At 43.6% G+C, this 15,892-nt stretch overlaps 1 protein-coding gene across 8 annotated transcripts in view; it reads right to left on the bottom strand.

Annotated features, from left to right (window-relative positions):
- Positions 1-15,892, bottom strand: part of CGNL1 (cingulin like 1) — a 134,895-nt gene that overhangs the window by 26,416 nt on the left and 92,587 nt on the right. For all 8 annotated transcript variants that reach the window (XM_025190061.2, XM_075897318.1, XM_075897317.1 and 5 more), the window contains 2 exons: positions 11,306-11,512; positions 10,746-10,850 (listed from right to left, as the gene is read on the bottom strand). In XM_025190061.2, coding sequence (XP_025045846.2) covers positions 10,746-10,850; positions 11,306-11,512 — 312 coding nt within the window. The remainder of the gene's footprint in view (positions 1-10,745; positions 10,851-11,305; positions 11,513-15,892) is intronic.

Below are 15,892 nucleotides of genomic sequence, written 5' to 3'. Positions count from 1 at the left end.
GATACAGAAAAAGGAAACCAACTCATCTGTTTTAATTACTCAAACTGGGAGAAACATTCAGAAATAGTTAACAGCAATTTAAAATTTAAGAGTCGCTTTTTAAAAACCTATGTTCAAAAGACCTGGGTTCTAGTCCCAGTTCTGCAGGTGGCCTTCTGGATGAATTTAGGCCACTTCACCTTTGTGTGCCTCACATCCCATAGCTGGGGAAAAAAAGGGGGAGGGACCTGCACGCACTAAAGATGTGGATGTCCTTTTGTAAAGCTCTCTAAGGATAAAATGTGCTATAAAAGGACCAAGAAATATCTGCAAGATAAATAGGTTTTTCCCCCAATGTACAAGTTCTTACACAGCAGTGCCTTTTAAATATTATATCTGGCATTTATGTGGTTTGCTTTATTATATTTGAAAATATATTTTAAACACATTTGTGAGCACTTCCACAGACACTTTATAATTAATACTAACTACAGCTGTGGTTTGCATATGGAACAAGAAAAGAGTGTCAATAGCTTTAAAAAATGATCTCTCCGTTGAGGTCCATGGCATCCATTCCAATTCCATATGCTGGTGTTTATCACATATGAACACAGACATTTCTAATGTGTGTGTTGGAGTTACAGGCAGATGTCTAGACAACGTACAGTGATAAAGCATGGTCATCTAGGAGCTACTAAATGTTGTTCAGCCCTTCCCAGTCTAGCTGGCAACACAGAAATTTAAGAATCCTAAAGAGGTTTATTTTAGCATTGTACAGGCAGTCCCCGGGTTACGTACAAGATAGGGACTGTAGGTTTGTTCTTAAGTTGAATCTGTATGTAAGTCGGAACTGGCGTCCAGATTCAGCCGCTGCTGAAACTGATCAGTTTCAACAGCGGCTGAATCTGGACGCCAGTTCTGACTTACATACAGATTCAACTTAAGAACCCCAGGCATCCCCAAGTCAGCTGCTGCTGAAACTGATCAGCGGCTGATTCCAGGAAGCCCGGGGCAGGGGCTTCCTGTAGTCAGCCACTGGTCAGTTTCAGCAGCGGCTGACTTGGGGACGCCTGGGGCAGAGCAGCTGGGGTGCTGCTGGGTTGGTCCAGTAGCGCCGCCGCTCCTCGGCGCTACTGGACCAACCCAGCAGCACCCAAGCTGCTCTGCCCCAGGCGTCCTGATTCAGCCGCTGCTGAATCTGACCAGCAGTGGCTGAATCAGGACGCCTGGGGCAGAACAGCTGGGGTGCTGCCCGGTTGGTCCAGTAGCGCCCAGAGCGGCGCTACGGGACCAACTGGCAGCGCCCCAGCTGCTGTACCACAGGTGTCCGGAGCAAAGCCACGGAGCACGGGGGCAGCGGGACAGCCCAGACGTGCCATGGCTGTCCCGCTGCCCCCGGGCTCCGTGGCTTTGCTCTGCTTTGCTCCCCATCCCCCTGGTCTGCAGACCAGGGGGACGGGGAGCAAAGCCGTGGAACACGTGGGCAGCGCGGCTTTGCTCTGCTTTGCCCCCCCCGTCCCCCTGGTCTGCAGACCAGGCGGACGGGGGGGGGCAAAGCAGAGCCAAGCCTCCGAGCGTGTGGGCAGCGGACAGCCCTGTCCGCTGCCCACGTGTTCTGCCGCTTTGCTTCCTCTCCCTGGTCTGCTGGAGACCAGGGAGAGGAACAGCCCCATTCGTAACTGCGGATCCGACATAAGTCGGATCCGCGTAACTCGGGGACTGCCTGTAGTTCTAAAAGCTGGAAAATCCCTGGGTCCCTGCTCAGGTGTCATCTTCCAAGAGGCCATAAAAATCTCTTCTCCCTTCCCCCTCAGTCCTTCACAAACCATTTGGTTTTACAGACTGTTTACACATGCTTGAGAAACAAATCCCACAGACACAGATTAGTGAACTATACCGTGGCAGAATGATGATGCCAATGGAAGCTGTTCTGTGCTTGCAATGTGCTGAAGCAGGGAAGGAGGGAGGAACATGCATGGCTTTGTAGCAAATCTGTTTAGTTTCTCAACTTTAAAATTATCAGCAGAAATCAGAAGTCCTGACACTTATCAATCACCAACTTCACCTGGAATTCTTTTCACCAATATAAGTTATTTTTATATGTGAATAGATTTTGTTGTTTATAGGAGCTAAGGGCAGGGACTACATGTTAACACTAATCAGATGGGTAGCCATATTAGTCTGGATCTGCAAAAGCTACAAGGAGTCCTGTAGCACCTTATAGACTAACAGATGTATTGGAGCATAAGCTTTTGTGGGCAAAGACCCACTTCGTTAGATGCATGTAGTGGAAATTTCCAGAGGCAGGTATAAATATGCAGGCAAGAATCAGGCTAGAGATAACGAGGTAAATTCAATCAGGGAGGATGAAACTACGATATCCACATGAGGAAGTAAGGAAAAAGATCAACAGAGCCAGATGTGTACCCAGAATCCTCCTGCTGCGGGACAAGCCCAAAAAAGATACCAACAGAACACCACTGCCATCACCTACAGTCCTCAGCTAAAACCTCTCCAACTCATCATCAGTGGTCTACAACCCATTCTGGACAACGATCCCTCACTTTCACAGGTCTTGGGAGGCAGGCCAGTCCTCGCCCACAGACAACCCACAAACCTGAAGCATATTCTCACCAGCAACTATACACCATACCACAATAATTCTAACTCAGGAACCAATCCCTGCAACAAACCTCAATACCAACTCTGCCCACATATCTATATCAGCAACACCATCACAGGACCTAACCAGATCAGCCATGCCATCACTGGCTCATTCACCTGCACATCTTCCAATGTAATATATGCCATCATGTGCCAGCGATGCCCCTCTACTATATACATCGGCCAAACTGGACAGTCCCTACGCAAAAGAATAAATGGACACAAATCAGATATTAGGAATGGCAATATACAGTAATTCCTCATTTAGCACTATAGATATGTTTCAGAAAATGATTGTGTTAAGTGAAAACGTGTTATGCGGGGTCAATTTTCCCATTGAAAATAATGGAAAAGGTGGGGGTTGCGTTTCAAGCATTGGTGTCTGTTGGGACCGGGACATAAGGTTGGGGGAGAAAGGGGACTGGGTAACAGCAGGGAGGGGAGGTGTTTGGCTCTGGGGAAGGAAAGGGGAGGAGAGGAGAGGGGGATTGGGTTGGGAGTATGCCCCTGTGACGGGTCTGCTGGGACCTGCACTGCGTCTGGCGAGAGGGGATTGCTAGGGAACGGTGTAGCGAGCAGCGAACCCTCCGCCACTTTGCAGGGAGGCGGGGGAAGCCCCATGCAGCCGCCAGCAATGCTGGGGAAATCGTGTTATTCCGGGGACAGTCGTGTAATTCAAAAAATGTTCCCTAAAAAAAAATTGTGCTATCACAAAAACGTGTTAAGCGACCATGTGTTAAATGAGGAATTACTGTACAAAAGCCTGTAGGAGAACACTTCAATCTCCCTGGACACACAATAGCAGATTTAAGGGTAGCCATCCTGCAGCAAAAAAACTTCAGGACCAGACTTCAGAGAGAAACTGCTGAGCTGCAGTTCATCTGCAAATTTGACACCATCAGCTCAGAATTAAACAAAGACTGTGAATGGCTAGTCATTACAAAAGCAGTTTCTCCTCTCTTGGTGTTCACGCCTCCAGATCAGCTGCTAGAAGTGAGCCTCATCCTCCCTGATTGAATTTACCTCATTATCTCTAGCCTGATTCTTGCCTGCATATTTATACCTGCCTCTGGAAATTTCCACTACATGCATCTGACGAAGTGGGTCTTTGCCCACGAAAGCTTATGCTCCAATACATCTGTAAGTTTATAAGGTGCTACAGGACTCCTTGTTGCACGTTAACACTACTGGATTGCAACACACTGGATCAACTACTGAGTCATATAAATGTTGTTCAGATACGTGGTAGTGTTCGGAAAATGGTAATTTCAAATCTACCATTTTTGTATTCATTATATTGGGCCATACTCTTAACATCCTGAAATGAAAATGAGTTTAATTCCATATACCTGCGTCTCTACTCTTTTTTCACTCATGTTCCCAGACTAATAATTATTTTAAATTCAGGATAACAAACTGAAATGAAACATTTCAAATTTGGGAATGTCAAAATATTTCATTCCAATCAAAAAATTTTTAACAAAGTGTTTCTAAATGTCCATTTTTGTAAAAACTTTTAGTTCTGTGAAAAGTTTTGTTTTTTCAATGTTGTATCCCAATTCAGGATGGAAACAAATGGCCAAATTTTGCAATTTTCCAGAGGGTGAAAATTTCAGTTTCCAGTCAGCTAACAACAAACTGGAATACTTATTTCAAGAATGTCACTCCAGACCATTCAATAAACAGAAAGGCCTAATGATCTGTCAGGATTGCTCTCTCTCTCTCTCTCTCTCTCTCTCTTATTTTCCAAATCCCTACATCTAAAAGATACATTAACTGCCCTACCTTCGGAGTCATGTTAAGACTTGTTTTTTTTGGTCTGTAGCTACCACAGCATAAAAAAAACTGCTCTGGCAGTCTCTACTCTCCATTTAACTTAGGGTCTGACAAAGTCTGGAGGTGTTACAGGGGAAGGAGGTAAGATCACAGCAATTCTCTTCCCTCCATCTGTCTGAGAAAAGGTGACTAGTAAACTAACTGTACCCAATAAAGAGTTCCAGCTGTGAGTACTCAGACTCTACACTAATGGTGCTCTCTCGGTAGCAGTATGGCTCTACACTTGTCCCCCTACAGAGCTGCTGCTAACAGGTAATTAGGAAGGAAGCCTCCATTATAGAGTATGATTCAAGATATAGTTCCTCTTTTTAGAGATTACATTTCCTATAATATGCCCTCAAACTTAATAGTTTTCATAGCAATACTTCAGCAGTATTATCATAATACTTCTGATAACCAATGAGAAAAGATTGCGAGTGGAAGAGTATAAACAGTGTACCATGAGATATTCACCAAGTATACCCACCACAGATGATTTTACAGCACTGCTTCCAAAAATTAACACATTTGTATTATTCTGAGCTCTATTAATTTAATATTAAAAAAGTAATTCTGCTTCATGGAGCATAACAATATTTTCAACTTTGGTTTCATTCTGATTCTAAACAAAAATGTTAAGTTCTCTACAACAGAGAATGGAGTCTTGGCTCCAGGCCAGTCCTCCTGACTGGCTACTCTACAACTGTGGATGCTGGAAGCCCGGAGGTCTCTGACTATGAAGCTTCCCAGGCATTCTATCAGGAAACAGGCAGGGTTCTGTCAGAATTTTGTCAAAATAAATCATAAAACCTTTAGATTTTGCTGAACTAGCAATTGCCAACGGGAAAAAAATGTTTTGTCAGATTTTTTCTGACCAGTTCTAGTTATTCATTGCATTTCTTACCACTTTCAATCTGAGGCCAGGTCTACACTCATATAGGGAATTCAAATCAAGATACGCAACTCCAGCTATGTTAATTGTGTAGCTAGAGTTGACCTTGTTTCACGATTCCCTGCCACTCCCACAGCAAGAGGCCAACTGCAGCAAACCTTCCCGTCAGCTTTCCTTACTCCTTGCAGAAGCAGGAGTAGCAGCAGCTGGTGGAGGCTCCTTCTGATTTCAATTTAGCGAGTCTTCTTAACTAGACTCACTAAATCAAACTTCGGAAGATTGATAGTGGCAGCACCGATCTTCCATCGAGTGAAGACATGGCCAAAGTATCTCAATGCACTTCACCAATGTTAATAAATTAACTACATGAGCTGGGATTGTTCCCATTTCATAGATGGAGAAATTGAGGTAGAGAAAGGTTGCATAGCCTATCAAATTCAATTGATAAATGAGTGTTAGAATCATGGCTGAAACCTGTATCTTCTGATTTCCACCCATGGCATAACCATTAGACCAATGTTCTTGAACTGTCAACTGTTGGCAGCAGAACCAAAGGCTTCAGCTGTTGGAAACATTATAGTACATTTTTATATATATATATATATATATATATATATATATATATATATATATATATATATATACACACACACACACACACACACACACACACACACACACACACACACACACACACACACACACACACACACACACACACACACAGAGTATATGGCTTTAAAATGCACTTACATAATTTCTAAGCAAGACTAACAAATCACTGCTGGAAATGGGTAGCCCACAAATGCATGGCCATTGCTGGCAACCTGCAGCAGTTTACATTTTTTTCAAAGAAGTTTTACTAGATTTAGAGCATTTTACTTATTTTGTTTTCTCCCCAGTTCTACACATTTCATCCTTAGAGTTCAATTAAAATACACTTTTCAGATGTCAACATTACAACTGAATTCATTCAACCATCCACAATGCCTCAGCATCCTTTAGGCTGACAGTGTGAAAACAAACAGAATAAAAAAAGACTGACATTCATTATAGTAGGGTAGTATTTTAGATGTGGTATTCAAAATTAGATACCACTTCGGAAGAGAGCACTGCAAACAAGTTTGAGATATCCTGCCTACATTTTTTTATATTGAATATTACTGTATTTCTACAATCATTCATGGAAAGATAGGCATTCTATATTCCATTTGATCATCCTTATGCAGTATAAACCATTAATTCCTTCTTAGCTTTTCCAGAATGGGGAAGAGAGGCAGAAAGGAAAAACAGTGACAAACAATTAAGCATTTTGAATCTGAGAATATATTTTAGAGACTAATCACAATATTATTCCAGGAAATGGAACAACTGACTTCCCACATTTTCATGGTCTCTCTTGGCTCAAAGTATTAAAAATATTGTTGAATATAACAAATCCAACTTTACTACTGAGTATCCAAATGAGTAAATAGCTCAATCTCATATGCATACTTTATAAGAATGCAGTATTTGAAAGTTGGGAACGCTCTTTAGTACATTTAGGGGCTTGTCATCACTGCAGTTGCTCAAGTTACAGTTTGAGCAATTATCCCAAACTTGAGTCCCATCCACACACCAATTTACGTGTGATATTCTTTTATCTTGAGTTGGCTGGTCCTCATGGGGGTATAGGCTACAGTGCAACTTAATAACTTACCAGCTGCTACCACAATTGCTCTGTGTAGCTCAATATTTCATAGTGTAGCTGCTCTTACTCAAGCTAGGATAATACTAGAAAAGCGGCCTGAGTCATGGACACATTTTTGACTTATGACAACAAAAGCTTTATATGTTTTTCCATCCATGGCTAAAGAGCCAAAATCTGATTCCTTTGAAGTTAGTGGCACAACTTCCATCGACTTGAGCAAGATCAGTTATTTGCCTGAAGTTTTCAATTCATGACGCTATGTTTTGCAGTGATGGCAAAGGATTTAGAATAATCCGTTTCTGTTGGGGTTTTTTTGTCTTTTTTTAATAGCCTCTGAGTTCTGTGATGAAGGTGAGTAATGGAAAGAGTAAGCAACTTTCTTTGAGATAGCACTAAGGAAACTCCTAGAAGTTCCTGTTCTCAGGGACTGTGTAAGACCCTAGGGAAATTTTGGCATATGTTTGGTTTCTACAATGCTGGAATACAGAAAGGTGGTTAAAAAACAAAAGTCATACTACACACACAAAACCCCTGTTTGTCTGAGCTTGTGTGGCTGAAAACTGCAATAAGCTCACATCATTCTAGCTAGTGAAGTCCACTTTGAATGAAACTATTCATTCCAACTACCCACAATAACCACTTTGAAGTGTTTTGCAGCTTTAACCATTTTGAGTAGAAATCTGAGAAGGAGAAGTATCACATCTTGCTGTTTTGCTGCAATAGGTACAGCTTTATTTAGTTTTATTGGTTCTTGCTGTGCTACTCCATTATTAGTTATTTGTAGTGTGAAAGCACAAAATCAGGAATTAGAATCCTACTGTGCCAGGCACTGAACAGAAATAAAAAGAGATTGTCCCTACCCCAAAAAAAGCTAACTCTAGGACTCATTTCACATCATTAATATGTTCTCTTTAGAAATAGGTTACAGTTCAAATGGTGTACAAAAGAATGTAAATTAAAACCCTTCTCACAATGAAGCATCAGACCATGCTGACTACCACTGTTCAAAAAACTATTAAGCATGGTTCTGCAGGAGCAGTGTTGCAATATGGACAGAACTCTGCCACAATCAGTCAGATGAACCACTCCCATCCTTGAACCACTCCCTTCCTTGAAATCAGGATTATTCTCAAACTAGAGCCAACCAAACAGTATATAGTAAAACGTCAGTTCAACAAATTTAGTCCATCTTTGTGTTTGCAAATTATCTTCAGAGTTTGCCTGACTAGTTATTTAGAAAATGATTTGCTGAATGGCTTTCTGAACGTATTTCCCGCCCATGGATTGCTCACAAACAATTTTCCACAGCTACTGCTTCAAGTATTCACTATTCATAATTTCCTGTTTGTGCTGTGTGATTAGATGCTTAAGTCAGATGACTGTGTTAGGATGGGTAGGAATGGTATCCCGCCCCTTTGTTTGTCAGAAGCTGGGAATGAGCAGCAAGGGGTGGATCACCTGATGATTACCTGTTCTGTTCACTACCTCTGGGGCATCTAGCATTGGCCACTGTCAGAAAACAGAATATTGGGCTAAGCTTGATGGACCTAGTATAGTCATTCTTATGTTTTTATTCCCTGACTGAGTGACTGCCATCTCAAGCCCTTTCAAAACGACCAAATAAACTCTCCATTAAAGTTACTGGTAGGAATAAGTTTTTATTTTAATTATCATCATAAATACATTTCTACCATATTTAAGGGTCTAATAATGACATGTTTTGTAACTGTGATAAGCATAGATAAGAGTCACACTCTTACTGTGGGGCATTAAAAATGTATAAAAATAGATTACCACGTTATTAAAAGTGCTAATAAGCCAGGCCTAGAGGTAATGGTCAGGCATCGCAAGACCAACACTGACAATGCATTAGCTAACAACTTGGAACAAATCAAACCATGAAAAGAGAACCTGAAAGCAGGGAGATGATTTACTATTTTGATTTAAAAAATTTCGATTAAAAATGACATTTTAAAAAACAAAATTTCATTACCCTATGCAGTAAGTAACTTAAATTCCTAAAATGGAAACAATTTTAAAAATCTAACTTAATCTTCACATTTTTTCTTAGTTTCATCATGTTTTCCATTCAATTCACATTGAATTGAACCATGAAAAACAGACTCATCAAGAAAGTTTTCCTTTGCCGTAGAACCCATCTGTATCCACATTCACTTTGTGGTGTGTAGTACAGTGAAGTAGAGTGACACTTGAAACCCATATATTTTAGGTGTGATTTATCTTGCAGAATCCCTTTAATCTTTCCTTCTAGACTTGCTCCAAGGTGAATTTTACAATTTAGTATTTTAGAAACAAAAGACAGGACTATGCAGCACTTTAAAGACTAACAAGATGGTTTATTAGGTGATGAGCTTTTGTGAGCCAGACCCACTTCCTCAGATCAAATTGAGGTAGTGGGTCTGGCCCATGGAAGCTCATCATCTAATAAACCATCTTGTTAGTCTTTAAAGTGCTGCATAGTCCTGTCTTTTGTTTCAGAAAGACCAGACTAACACAGCTACGTCTCTATTAGTATTTTAGAAACACTGGTGCTTTTATAATGCTCATAAAGGTAATGTGCCAGGGAAAAAAAATTGGGTTTGTGCCCTTTTGAGCTACTCTAGGATGTATTCTATTAAAGGATATGCCTGCCCTGTACTACCATTAGTTGGCCAAGCATGGCTCTGCTGACCCTTGCCTCAGTTTCCCCTTCACTCAAGGCCCATTAAAAATCTACACAATCCAGACATTCAAAACATCCACTTTGCAGGGTACAATTTATAATTGATTAAGTCTTGCACAAAGTCTTTCAAAATAGAACTCAATCCTACAGTTTTCAATTCTGTTTTAGCTGGGCCATAGCCCTCCTCCCTGTGGGCTTGTCTTCCTGCTTTCCTAGCACTTCTTACCTGGATTTGATCTTCTACACAGACCTTCCCAACTGATGCAGGGTCCTGCAGGAGCCTTCTAACCCCCTACAGTGTCTGCAGGCATCTGCCTACCACTACCTGCAGCGGTATCCCCCTTTGTAAAACTTAGGTGGCTTCCTGTAAGCTCAATCAGTCCAGGAAAAATAGATCCCATTCCCTCTTAAAGAGGCTAGTGACATGTCCCTATCTTTCCAGTGGAGCACAAGCCATCTTTACGAATATCTGCCCATCAGAGAAGCCTCCAAATTTCTTCATATTTGTTTTCCTGCTGTGAGTAGAGCAAGCTAGAGGTTTCTCACCTGTAGTAATTCCTCTCTCCATCTCTTCTCCTCCTCAACTCTGTAACTGAGATCTGGGATGGGAGGGAGAACTGCCATCCCCCATCCTATCACTCACCGTGAACTTTAATTCTTCCTGCTCGATTTGTCTTACTTATATGCCTGCCAGGTTACAGCCTCTTCTTCACACATGTGAAGTCTAGCTGAAACACAACCAGTGCTGACAGAGTTTTAAAATGCTATGTAGATTTGTCAAAAACTAGACCAGTTCACTGACAACTGATTTTCCCTCCACCCAAGATTTTTTTTTAAAGGAAGCAAATTTGTTTAGATGAAGCTATGCTGAGAAGAGAGATCTAAATACAGCTGGGAGAGCAAAATGTAATAGAATGGGAATTAAACAGGGCCAGAGAAAGTCACTGCTGCAGAAGGAAGCTGTAATTACTTAAGAGAACAAACAAGGACAGTTAATATTTTGACTAAGCTGTTGTACTTACCCGCATATCCTCCAGCTGGATTTCCAAAGATTTTTTCACCAACACCAATTCCTTTCTTTCCTTCACAGCATGTGCCAGGACACTTTCTAAATGTTGCTTTTCTTTCTACAATACAAACGTTTGACAGACTCAGGAACGCTGATATTGCTGTCTCCCTAGCCTGCCTCTGGAAGACCTACAAACAAGCATAAAACTGCAAACACTTATAAAAACACCGTCACTGGCTTCCTCTTGCCTGCTATATCACCAAAAGTCCATGTTCCACTACTCCCTACTTACAAGCTCCCATTTCCTCTTATACTCACTCAGGCACATCACCAACATGCCCATCTCTCCCTTTCAGTGTTATTTTTACACTGCTGTTTTGGCCGAAGCATCCTCCTAGTACCTGTAGACGAGGCTCCAACCTGCTTTCTCCCTAAAGCTCACATGCTTTGCACAGGTCTCCCTGCACCAATGATTTTGCCTGCCTTCATCTCATCTTTTATTTTTGTGCAATGTGCCCACCCAATAACAAATAGGAACACTACACCAGTTACCTGGCTGGTTTTGTAACTTACCTCATATCTCTCTATTTTTTCCTTCATTGTATCATCTTCTCCTTTCATGTTATCAATCTGTTGAAGAAGTTGTTTAATTTTGCCCTCTAGCTCTTTAATTGTTCTCTTCAGTTGTTCATTTTGCTCAGCCAACTCCTTCACTTGATTTTCTGCACTATTTTGCATCTGTTTGGCAGTGTCTCTTTCACTGGCTGAGAGCGCAGCATTCTAGTCAGAAAAGAGTAAAAGTAACAGTTACACAAAACCTCCATTTTTAAAGACAACTGTAAAAACAGCTCTCAGTCCATGTAATCCTGGATGACAATTTTAAATATGGAAAACTTTTATGATGCATCTAGATCAGCGGTTCCCGCTGGCCCTGGGCTGCACGTGGAGTTCCGCATTCCTCCTTTGAAATGTACAAGAGCCCCAGCGGAAGGAATGCAGACGTGCCTATCAACTAGTCGAGTAGTTGATGGAAATTCCATCGACTAGTAAAAGTAATCGTTAGTTAACATCCCTAACTCAAACCAGCGGGTACTGGGGGGAGGCTAGTATCACCCAGCTGTCGGGTGGGTGCCATGAGCCCAAGACGCACACGGGCTGAGTAACCCTGCACTTTAGGCCCCAACTATTAACAGCCTTGGGAGGAACTCTCGAGCCACCAGAAATGTGCACCAGCCCCCTGTCGCTTGTGCCTCAGACACCAATGATCCCGTGCATGTATTGGGGGCTGGGCTGTTGCCAGGCCTGGCAGGGCAGGGGCAGGGTCTCTTCTCAGCCGCGAAAGAGCAGTTTGCTATGCAGCAGGACAGCTGTGCAGAGCCCAGCACAGCAGCCTTAGAGCAGTCTTGACCCAGGCAGCAGCACTCAGCTGGCAGCTGGGAGGCAGTGCAGGGCTAGGTGAGGGGGGCAGGGAGGCACTGGGAGTTCTGGGGGCAGGGCTAGTGCTGGGAAGATCTGGGGGTCGGGGTTCTTTAAGAGGCAGAAGCTGGCACTGGGGGGCTCTGGGGACAAGGGGAGGCTCAGGAGCGGGGTGCAGCGGGGCTCTGGAAACAGGAAGCTGGCCCTGAGGGGGTCTGGTGGTGGGAGGAGGCTGGCACTGGAGGGCTCTGAGGGCAGGAGGCTGGCACGGGGGCAGGGGGCAGAGGACTCTGGGATCAGTGGCTGGTGCTGGGGGGGTCGTGGAGGGCTCTAGGGGCTAGGGCTGGCACTGAGGTACTCTGGAGGTTGGGGCTCTGGTGATCCGATAACATTTATTTGCATATTTGTTTGCATAATGAATATGCAAATAAAATGTTACCAGTGCACAGAAAGTTTGTAAATGGGTTTACGGTCCCTGGTATCAAAATGTTGGGAACCACTAATATAGATAAAGCAACACTATCAACTGGAGGCCTTTTGGAGCAAACCCAAAGCCAGAGGGAATGAACAGAACAATCATCAAGTGATCCATCCCCTGTCACCCATTCCTACACATTCTGGCTAATAGCCATTGAAGGACCTATCCTCCATGAATTTATCTAGCTCTTTTTTGAACCCTGTTAAAATCCTGGTCTTTACAACATCCTCTGGCAAGGAGTTCCACAGGTTGTGTGAAGAAATACCTTCTTCTTGCATTATGGAAACAAGTAAATAGCTTTTCCTTATTTACTTTCTCCACAGTCATGATTTTATAGATTTCTTAGCATCCCCTGTTTTAAGCTGAAAAGTCCTAGTCTTATTACTCTCTCCTCATACAGCAGCCATTCCAAAACCCAATAATTTTTGTTGCCCTGTTCTGAACTTTTTCCAATGCCAAGATATGATGGTGAGATGAGATGACCACATCTGCATGCAGCATTCAACATGTGGTTGTACCATGGATTTCTATAGAAGCAATAAGATGTTTTCTGTCTTAGGCTACGTCTATGCTGCTGCATCCAGGGAACGCGTTTGCGCTTCTGCTTTTTTTTGCAGAAGAGCAAGCATGCTCTTTCAAGGAGCCCTGTATTCCTCATTTCACATCTAGGCTGTATCTACACTGGCGCAATCTTGTGCAAAAGCGGCTGTTCTTGCGCAAAAACTTGCTGCTTGTCTACACTGGCCGTGTGTTCTTGCATAAGTAAACTGACGTTCTAATGTATGAAATCAGGGCTTCTTGCACCAGAACTCTGATGCTCCTGCTCAGGAATAAGCCCTTTTGCGCAACTGTTCTTGTGCAAGAGGCCAGTTTAGACAGGCAACATGAATTCCTTGAGCAAGAAAGCCCTGTGGTTAAAATGACCATCAGAGCTTTCTTGCGCAAGAGAGCATCTACACTAGCATGGATACTCTTGCGCAAAAGTACATGCCAGTGTAGACGCTCTCTTCTGGAAGAGTTTTTGCAGAAGAACACTTTCGCAAAAGAGTTTTTGCTTGAGAACATGCCAGTGTAGACAAGCAGCATAGCCCTAGATGGGGCCAAATGGCAGAAAAGCCTCTTCCAGAAAAACAAGCAGAAAAAGCTACGCAAATTGTGAAACACAATTTGCATACCTTTTTATGATAGAACCCAATAGTGCAGACCTAGCCTTATTCTCTAACCATTTCTTAATGATTCCTAACACTGTTTGCTTTTTTGACTACTGCTGCACATCAAGTGGATGTTTTCAGAGAACTATCCACTAGGCATGTAAACATGCAGTTAAAAATATAAGCATGTAACCACTAAAGAGCATAGCGGTTACATCATAACTTGCGCTGCGAGTTCTGCAGTATCAAGCTTATTTAAGCAAAGCTGCATCCCCAGGACTGGAGCCCGGGCTTCTGCCAGCCCTGCTTCTGGGGAGGAGGCCCCTGCCAATCTTACTCCCAGGGAACCAGCATGCCATGGACAGGGGCTGCTTTAGCCGCTATAGGTTAACCAGAAACAGCAATTCTCACCCATTAAAGGTGAGGTTTACAGGTTAATCTGTTACATCCCTACTTTCCACAATGACTCCAAGATCTATCTTGAGTGATAGCAGCTAGTTTAGTCCCCACCAGTGTTCCCTCTAAACTGTGGGGCAGCACAGCTTCATGGGTGATTAATCAGCCCAGCCCAGTCAGAGGCTCAACGGTCCCCACAAGGAGCTGACTGACTGGGCGGGGCTGATTAATCACTTGTGAAGCTGTGCTGCCCCACAGTTTAGAGGGAACACTGGTCCCCCCACCCTTTTATACATATAGTTGGGATTATTTTTTCCAATGTACATTACTTGCATTTATCAACATTAAAATTCATCTGCCATTTTGTTGCCCAGTCACTTAGTTTTTTGAAGCTCCCGTGAAGCTCTTCACAGTCTGCTTAACTATCTTGAGCAGTTTGGTATCATCTTCAATTTTTGCCACCTCACTGTTTATCCCTTTCTCCAGATTGTTTGTTAATATGTTGAATAGGATTGGTCCCAGTATGGACCCCTGGAGAACACAACTAGTTATCTCTCTCCAGTCTGAAAAATGACCGTTTATTTCTATCCTTTGCTTCCTGTCTTTTAACCAGTTGTCAATCCATGAGAAGACCTTCCCTCTTATTCCACAACAGCTTATTTTGCTTAAGAGCCTTTGGTGAGGGCCCTTGTCAAAGGCTTTCAGGAAATCTAAGTACAGTAAAACTCCATTAGTCTGGCATCCAATGCTCTGGGACTCCTGATGGTCCGGCACCATCAGGAACTCGGAAGTGCTGGGGCAGCCGGAAAGGCTTCCCCCATTCAGCTGCTGTTGAAATTGACCAGCAGCTGAATCGGGGAAGCCGGGAGCAGAGCAGCTGGGGTGCTGCCGGGTTGGTCTCGTAGCGCTGCCCGTCGGGGCTGCGGGACCAACCCGGCAGCACCCCAGCTGCTCTTGGGGACACCTGGGGCAGAGCAGCTGGGGTGCTGCCGGGTTGGTCCCGCAGCCCCGAGGGGCAGCGCTATGGGACCAACCGGGCAGTACCCCAGCTGCTCTGTCCCAGGCGTCCCCAAGAGCAGCTGGGGTGCTGCTAGGTTGGTGCCGTAGCGCCGCCCCTCGGTGCTGCAGGACCAACCCGGCAGCACCCCAGCTGCTCTATTGCAGGCATCCTCAATTCAGCTGCTGCTGAAACTGACCAGCAGCGGCTGAATCAGGGACGCCTGGGGCAGAGCCGGACTATCGTAAGGGGGGGCTATGAGGGGTCTGGGGTGGCATCCCCTCCCACCCCACTCCTGACCCCTCATATCCCCCCCCCTTCTGATAGTCCGGCATATTTGATAATCCAGCACTCCCTGGGTCCTAAAGGTGCCGGATTATCGGAAGTTTACTGTACACTGGATCCCCTTTGTCCACATGCTTGTTTATCTCCTCAAATAATTCTAATAGATAAACAAGGCATGATTTCTCTTTACAGAAACCATGTTGACTTTTCCTCAACAAATTACATTCAGCTATGTGTCTGACAATTCTGTTCTTTACTATAGTTTCAACCAATTTGTCTGGTACTTACCAGTCTATAATTGCCACGGTCACTTCTAGAGCTCTTTTTGATAATTGGCATCACATTAGCTATCTTCCAGTCACTTCTTAGGCATTATTACACTTTTAAGTAGTAGCCACTGTGTCACAGCAGCCTTTTGTCTGTCATCTATTTATTTT

This window comes from Pelodiscus sinensis, chromosome 14 (assembly GCF_049634645.1).
Source record: "Pelodiscus sinensis isolate JC-2024 chromosome 14, ASM4963464v1, whole genome shotgun sequence".
Lineage (NCBI taxonomy): Eukaryota > Metazoa > Chordata > Testudines > Trionychidae > Pelodiscus > Pelodiscus sinensis.
Note: the sequence above shows the minus strand (reverse complement) of the source record. Positions and strands in the feature narration are given on the sequence as shown.